General features: G+C 24.7%; 1 protein-coding gene across 1 annotated transcript; it reads left to right on the top strand.

Moving 5' to 3' along the window:
- Positions 1-235: 235 nt before the first annotated feature.
- LOC112801794 (alpha-galactosidase) lies at positions 236-8,380 on the top strand. Its single transcript, XM_025844713.3, has 15 exons — positions 236-627; positions 3,002-3,060; positions 3,683-3,739; positions 3,918-3,952; positions 4,085-4,188; positions 4,276-4,351; positions 4,452-4,510; positions 4,581-4,646; positions 4,743-4,826; positions 6,061-6,125; positions 6,461-6,543; positions 6,643-6,733; positions 6,858-6,907; positions 7,675-7,815; positions 8,108-8,380. Exons 1-15 carry the CDS (start codon positions 476-478, stop codon positions 8,192-8,194), a joined length of 1,209 nt encoding a protein of 402 aa, XP_025700498.1. The 5' UTR covers positions 236-475; the 3' UTR covers positions 8,195-8,380.
- The last annotated feature ends 215 nt before the right edge of the window (positions 8,381-8,595 follow it).

Genomic DNA, 8,595 nt, shown 5'->3' with positions numbered 1-8,595 from the left:
CTTTTAACCACACTTTTACTTAAAAGTGTTATTAATTAAAATTAAAATTAAAATGAAAATAATATTTTTTTATTATTTAACAATGTTTTTTAATTGAAAGAATAAAAATATTGCGAAAACGTTAAATAGTATAATTTTAATATTTTTTTTTTTGAATGTAGCTAAAAGTGTTTACCCACCATAAGCATGGTAAACTTTACCCATGTATGTATATATATATAGATACATGGGATTTAGGCCTTTAGCTCTGTGCTTTCCATCATTATTGCTTGAACACTGAATAGTGAATAGCAGTGTCTTCCAAGCAAGTTGAATATTATTATTATTATTATCATTATTGTCTCTTCCTTCTCTTGAATTCCGATCTCTTCTTTTATTTATTCTTATTCTTCAGTCTTTCGATATTTCCCACCTACTACTATATATATAACCAGAACAAAATAATATATATATACATATATCAGGTGGTGATTCCATGAATATGGCATGGAAGAAAGGGGTTGCGTTATGGTTGTGGCTCCTTCTTCTGCTGTTTATTACTTCAACATCTTCATCATCAGCATCTCATCGTTTATTGTTGGACAATAATAATGGATCGTCCTTACTCGGCCTTACACCACCCATGGGGTATATGCCTACCTCCTTTAATTAATTCTTTAATCTTATTTTTCATTTATTATCATTTATATCTTATTATAGACAATGCTAAGAACCTAACACTTTCAGTGTCAACAAGAAAAAAAAATAGTTAATATTAATTCAAATGTAGAAAAAAAAAGTCAATTTTCTAACATTTTTCTTACATTATTTAAGTATAACCATACTTTTTTTTATTTTTTTTTTGTTGGTGGTTAAAATCAATCACTGTTCTAATAATTTTTTGTGGTGTGTATAGTTGATTGGCCACTAAATTAAAAATTAATGACCAATTTAACAATCAAGAGTTTTTAAAAGATTCAAAAATCTATTTTTTTGTTTTTGTCACTAAATCGGTTGCTAATTTTAAATTTAGTGACCAATTAGAATGATTTTAGTGTTTGTAGCTAAATTTTAAATTAACAATCCTTTCAGCGATCAAATTGAATGGTTTTGATGTTGGTGGCTAAACTGGTGCTAGATAAAGACCAATTATTTTAAAAGTTTATTGTAGTGTGATTATTCTTAATGTATGTCATAAAAAGACTTAATTTAGTTGAAAAAGGCTTATATATTCTCGCTCAAAGACTCTTCTACACCAATAATTAGGTTTCATTATTGTAACTTTTTTCCTTCTAATATCATAAAAACTCCTTAATTGATAAGGCAAAAAAAAAAAATCCAGAAAGAAGTGGTTATAACCAATTGATTTAATAGGGTAGGTGTAGAATATGTAACATAACCATCAATAATGTGTCAAATCCTGAGTTGATTTTTATTTTTGTATACGCGCAAAACCATATGGACAAGTCTCACATGGATTAATGGATATACCCATAATAGTGCTTGGTCACAAAATAATGCATATCCTCGCATTAGTTAGTGCTAAATATATATAAACCATGATTTAATTTGTGGACTTTATAACACACCTCAACATCAAAACATTAGGTGCAAGCTAGAGCCATTAATTACGTATACTTGCACTTAATTTGTTTATAGATATATTATATATATTGATTTACCTAAGCCACTATTTATAGGGAACAATAATCCAATCTTATCTCGAGTTAGTTGCTATTATTTGTTGTTGTGTTTACCCTACCAGCTTTAATTTATGCATATAAAGCTAATAAGTAAGCATCCATTATTGAGTCTTCTTATGATATATTGGGGTTGGACAATCAATAATGATATATAATAACAACCAACTTTATTTCGATTATTTATCTTCACATTTTCAGCCAAGCTTTATCATTTTCATTTGACAACTTAAGTATTAGGGATCGGAGCTTTATAATTTAGATTTTATTACTACAAATAGTATTAACGTTATCCAGCTCACATGACAAAAATTCCATGAAGAACTAAGTAGTTTTTCAGTGAGAAATTTGTTTTTTTTTTAAATTAAATTCTTGACAAATCTAAATATTCTGTTTAAAGATTAAGATATTTATTAGAATTAAAATTGAGTAAGTTTAACTCAACCTAAAAAATTAGTTTATGAGACGAGAGATTACGCCCAATAACATTGATATATAAATCGTGATACTTACTATGGTCATTAAAATGGGTTAATTAAATTCAATTCGTTGCGTCAACTTGTTTATCTGTTTAAACAAGTAGACTTTTGCCAATAAAATCAGATTCATTTAAATTTTAGATTAAATGAATTGAGTCCGGCGATTAATCTAAAAAATAACAGATTAAACTAACTGTTTAAATTTTTGTGTTTTATAAAAGGAAAAAAAATACTTTTTTAAATATAATTTTTTATCGACTCAAATATCCGACTCTAACTACTAAAAAAACTTTGTTTGTTTAAGATTTTTTTTTTGTCTAAAAGTGACATTTTTTGTTAAAATATTATTTTTAATCCGAAAATTAAATTTTTAAAAAATTAATAGGGCAGCCGGTTTAATTCGACATAGACTGGTCATTAATGATCTAGGCTTGAAAATTAAAGTCTATGAAACGGATTTAGGCAAATTAAGCTTAAATGAATCCGTCTAACCTGGTTTATTTGACATTTCTAGTCATACTATGTTAAGATTGACATTGGATAAATTTAACTCAATTTTAAAAATTAGTTCATGAAAAAAATGATATCTCATATACACTTATAAATTATGTAAAAATTTTATATATAAGAGATGTTAGATTTGTAATTATATCTATTAAGTAGACCAATAATCATCCTAGTTAGTTGGTATAGTTTATGTTTTTTTAATAGAATAAGGAGTATTAGTATTAAAAAGTGGTTCTATATTACTTTCATTTTTCCATAAAAAAAATCAATTATATATATATATGCGAATATAATATCTTGCATAATATATTCAATGAGCAATTATTGATAAATCAGATGGAATAGCTGGAATCACTTTGACTGCCAAATTAATGAAGACTTGATTCGACAAACAGGTATAACTTGATGACACTATAATCACAGACGTTTGATTTTTAATACGATAATATATTTAAGAATCATATAGGGTGTATTTGGAATACAATTAATAAAAATTATTTTTATACACAATAATATATTTTAAAATATTTTTTGTTTTGTTTTGAAAACCAAGAATTAAATTGATTTTATAAATCATACGAATTTGCTTTAACATACACTTGCCTCAAATCTTTTATACATATATAATTTAATTAGAATTGAAATTATTTGGAGTACTAAAAGTATAAAAAGTCATTTTTACCATTTAAACAGTATTAATTAAACTATTAATGTCTAAGAAAATGATTTGAAAAGAGGAAAAAAGTTTAGAAGTCTGATGGTTGAATGAAGATTGTACAGTAAATAAATAATAATAAAATTATAAATTAAGTTATTATATCAATTTTTAAATTAAATATTTTTATTTTATATAATTAATTCGAAATATAATGTTTTATTTTCATTTCAAATGATTTTAAAATAAATTAAATCAATGCAAAATATTTTATTTCTAACACAGTTGGACGTATATTAATATTTTATAGATAGAATTAAAAACTAATAACATATGTTATTTATATATCTTTCAATATGCAGCTGATGCAATGGTGTCAACGGGTCTTTCTGCTTTGGGATACCATTATATCAACATAGGTACGACAAAAATTTATATTTATTATTATTATTATTATTATTATTATTATTATTATTATTATTATTATTATTATTATTATTATTATTATATAGGAGTAAACATTATTATCATTACCAATAACTATCATTCAATTCATCTACTATATATTGGAAAAATCTTAATATTTTCTTTTTTTAGATGATTGTTGGGGAGAATTGAACCGAGACTCACAGGTAATGAATAATATTATTTATTATTTACTGAATAATCGAAAAATTAATACTAAAAAATTACACTTAATTAATTATATCAAGTGATCACGAGAAAATTCACATGATAAAATTGTTTTTATTTTTTTGTGGCAGGACAATTTGGTTGCAAAAGCTTCAACATTCCCTTCAGGAATTAAGGCTCTAGCCGATTATGTTCATAGCAAAGGTTTAAAGTTAGGAATTTATTCCGATGCTGGGTATGTATTTCAGATTAAACACAATATTAATATTAATATTAAAAAATTATTTTTTTTAATTTTTTAATTACAATAATATCTTTGTAGAAATCAGACATGCAGCAAAACTATGCCTGGATCACTGGGACACGAAGAACAAGATGCAAAAACATTTGCTTCTTGGGTAATACATTCATTTAAAAGTCATTTTACACTTATATAATTTTTTTTTTTATTTGGATTCATGTATGTATAATTAACTTATGTTTTCAATGTTATTTTAGGGAGTTGACTACTTGAAGTATGATAATTGTAACAACAATAATATAAGCCCCAAAGAGAGGTATTAATTAATGGGATTTAATAATATATATATATAATCAATGAATTTATAGATTTTATTTATGAATCAGGTACCCAAGAATGAGTAAAGCTTTATTAAACTCTGGAAGATCAATCTTCTTCTCCATGTGTGAATGGTGAGATAGAGTAGTTGAATATCATAAACATGTTGATTTCTTAGGAACATTGATTACTTATATTGTTAGAAATTGCAATTTTCTTTTCAAACACAGGGGATTGGAAGATCCGGCAACTTGGGCCCCGGGTGTTGGAAATAGTTGGAGAACAACTGGAGACATTAAAGATAACTGGGACAGGTGACTATCAATAATAAGGATTTTTTTATAATAATTACCGAAATAAATGAGATAATTTTGTATATATCTTATTTACATTATAAACGAGATGAGATTGGTAGAAGAGATTAAAATAATAAAAAATAGTAAAAAATATTAATATTATTAATAATCCAAATTTTTAACATGCAATTAATATATAAAAAGGTTGGTAGAAGAGATTAAAATTATTTAGAATAAAGTATTGTTTTTGTCCTTAACGTTTGGAATAAATCCTATTTGCGTTCCTAACGTTTAAAAATCGTGCTATTTGTATTCCTAACGTTTGTAAAAGTGATTCAATGTTATCATGCAGTCAATTACACATCATGAGCGCTTTAGTTTGAATTTTGAAAATCTCTTCTTGGAGTTAGAATACAAATGTCTGTGATAGAATCGATGATTCACTCCGAAAAATAGTTCATCAAAAGTTGAAACTAATTCCTACAACATTTACATAATTCACTTTTCTAGGGATATAATTGAATCTAAACACAAATAGTGGGTATAATATTAAAATCGAACAAATCTAAGTGAGACCTAATTGAGAATGAATACATTCAAGTAAGAATAATTGAAAAATATAATCTGATTTGTTAGTATAATTGATAGTAGGATAACATTGAATCACTTTTATAAACGTTAGGGATACAAATAGGACGATTTAAACGTTAGGGACACAAATAGAACTTACCCCAAACGTTAAAGACAAAAATGACACTTTACTCAATTATTTATTTCGGTAATTATTATAATTAATTTATTTATTAAAATAAAAAAGTTTAATTACTCTATTGATCCCTATAGTTTTGCGAAATTTTTAATTAGGTTCCTATAATTTTTTTTAATTGAGTTATTGCACCAAATTTTTTTTAATCGGGTCTCTACACTTTTTTTTCCTTTTATTTAGGTCCCTATACCAATTTTTTTTAGTTGGATCGCTATAAAATTAAGCCAATTACTACTAAAAGAGACTTAATTGAAAAAAAAAATTTAGTACAGGGACCCAATTAAAAAAAAAAGTATAGGGACCTAATTGAAAATTTTATAAAACTATAGGAACCAACAGAATAATTAAACCAATAAAAAACCCTCAATAATAATAATAATAATAATAATAATAATAATAATTATTATTATTATTATTATTATTATTATTTTTGGTTTATGAGAAATTTAATTCCGTTGTTGGAATTTGTTTTTCAACATTGTGCAGCATGACATCTCTTGCAGATCAAAATGACAAATGGGCTTCTTATGCTGGACCTGGAGGATGGAATGGTAATTATCTATCTTTACTACTATTCGTTGCTAGAGTATTTGTAATTAAAAATAATAGAAGTCTTAATTTATTCTTTCAATTTGTAAATAAAAAGGACTTCGATTTTTTTTTTTAAATTTTTTGATGTTTCTAAAAATTAAATTTTTACTTATTTAAATATTAAAAAATTAACTAAAAAGATAAATTAAGATTGAAACTTATCGGAGAACATTTGTCAAGGATCTTAAAATAAAGTGATTTTTTTTGAAGAGTAAAATATATTCAACGTTTATAATGCATTAATTTTGTATTTAATAAATTAAAATAACTTTATATTATAAATTTCTATGAACAGATCCTGACATGCTTGAAATTGGAAATGGAGGCATGACAACAGAAGAATACCGTGCCCATTTTAGCATATGGGCATTAGCTAAGGTATTTTCATTTCTATATATGTCACAAAATTTTATTGACAAAATGTATGTTATATATATTATAACTATTTTGTTTCTTTTTTTTCTCTTTAATTTATAGGCTCCTCTATTGATTGGTTGTGATATTCGGGCCCTTGATAAGACCACAAAGGAACTGCTAAGCAATTCAGAAGTTATTGCTGTAAACCAAGGCAGAGAAAAAGCTCAAATCTAATAATAATAATAATAGTAAATTATTATTATTATTATTATTATTATTAAAATTTATTAAACAATGAATGCCTTTTAAGCTATTTACTTTCATATATATTGCAGACAAACTAGGAGTTCAAGGAAAGAAGGTGAAAAGTAATAATGGTTTGGAGGTAATTTAAAAAAAATGTTTAATAACAAAAAAATATTAGTAAAAAATTATAAAAAATTAGCTTTTATTTATAAAAATTATTTTTAATATGGAGATGAAGATGGTGTTTTGGTTAAAGATGGATATTTAAAGTGTATTACACTATTGTAAATGTATCTTGTATATTGGCAGGATGATGACACATATCATTGCCAGGATGATAACACGTATCCAATACGCACTCTGCGTGTTGACTTTTTATCTGCAAAATCTACTCAGCTGTAATTATACTAAATAATCCAATTTTTAACAAAAATACCAATATTTTTTTCATATAAAAAATTAACCTTTATTTAATATATTTTATAATAAATAAATAATAAATAAAAAAATTTGAATTATTTTGTTGTCTCTCTAGCATTATTAATTTCTTTTCTTTTTCTTTTTCTTTTTTCTTGTACTTGCTATATTGTTTTTGTAATGATATCAATAACAAAAATATTTTATTTGTACAATATTTCTGTATACTAAATTAATATATATATATATATATATATATATATATATATATATATATATATATATATATATATATATATATATATATATAGTTACATAATATCACGTAGCAAAATGACCAATATTTTATAGTAACAGTGTGAATAATGATAAAAAACCGAATATAATTAGAAAATTCTGTAAAATTATTTACAATATTGCATCAAAATTATTCTAGGTGTAATTGCAAAATTATGATAGTACCTTACTAGAAGAGAGAAATTGTTGTAGGTTTGGGCAGGTCCTCTTAGTGGAAACAAGGTGGCAGTGATCTTATGGAATCGAAGCTCATCAAAAGCAAAAGTAACAGCTTCATGGTCTGATTTAGGCCTAAAATCTGCAACTTCAGTTCATGCAAGAGATTTATGGGAGGTTAGATTTCTTTTTATAATATTAGAGAAATTAGTTGCTGATAAAATAAATTTAAAAAAAATTAATCCCTAATAGTTTCTTAAAAGTGATAAGTTAGTCGTTAATTTTTCTAGAATGTAATACGATTGAATTATTAAATTATCTAATTTGTCCATTTATTACGAATTAATTTGTCTAATATCTTAAAATATTAAAGATTAATTTGTCAAATGGCCATACAACAATAATGTAGAACATTTTGATACATAATTGTTTTGATTATATATTTGTATTTTTTTTGTTTTTTTGGCAGCATTCAACAACATCATCAGTTTCAGGAGAAATTTCTGCTGAATTAGATTCACATGTTTGTAAGATGTATGTCCTCACTCCTAACTAAGATATTGAATTCATAAAAGACAAGAAACTAAACAGGATTCCAAGTACTCAATTTTTTTGGCAACTTTCAATGTTTCCATCTTCAAAGAAGAAAGAAAACAGAGGAAATTAAGTAGTCAATAATAGGAAGTGTAAGGGGAAAATGTAAGTTATGTTCGTCTCTTAATTAAGGTTATTATTATTATTATTATTATTATTATTATTATTATTATTATTATTGTTGTTGTTGTTGTTTAGATGCATGATTTGGATACAATATGCCTTTCTAAGATTTGTTTTCGTTTTTAACGAAAATGTGAGAAAGTAAAATAAATTTTGATGATTAAGTAATTTGGTTTAGGAGAAAACAGGATGCTTCAAGAAAGAATCACAATTATATATATTGTGATTAATTTAAAATCA

This window comes from Arachis hypogaea, chromosome 5 (assembly GCF_003086295.3).
Source record: "Arachis hypogaea cultivar Tifrunner chromosome 5, arahy.Tifrunner.gnm2.J5K5, whole genome shotgun sequence".
In the NCBI taxonomy this organism is placed as follows: domain Eukaryota; kingdom Viridiplantae; phylum Streptophyta; class Magnoliopsida; order Fabales; family Fabaceae; genus Arachis; species Arachis hypogaea.
The sequence above is the reverse complement of the archived record's forward strand: the minus strand, read 5'-3'. Positions and strand labels throughout refer to the sequence as shown.

Bases quoted from the DNA above. Each gene is read 5' to 3' on its own strand.
- LOC112801794 (XM_025844713.3), top strand. From the start codon at position 476: ATGAATATGGCATGGAAGAAAGGGGTTGCGTTATGGTTGTGGCTCCTT. The intron at 6,544-6,642 runs GTATTTTCATTT...TTTAATTTATAG, and splicing joins GCATATGGGCATTAGCTAAG to GCTCCTCTATTGATTGGTTG. The intron at 7,816-8,107 runs GTTAGATTTCTT...TTTTTTTGGCAG, and splicing joins ATGCAAGAGATTTATGGGAG to CATTCAACAACATCATCAGT.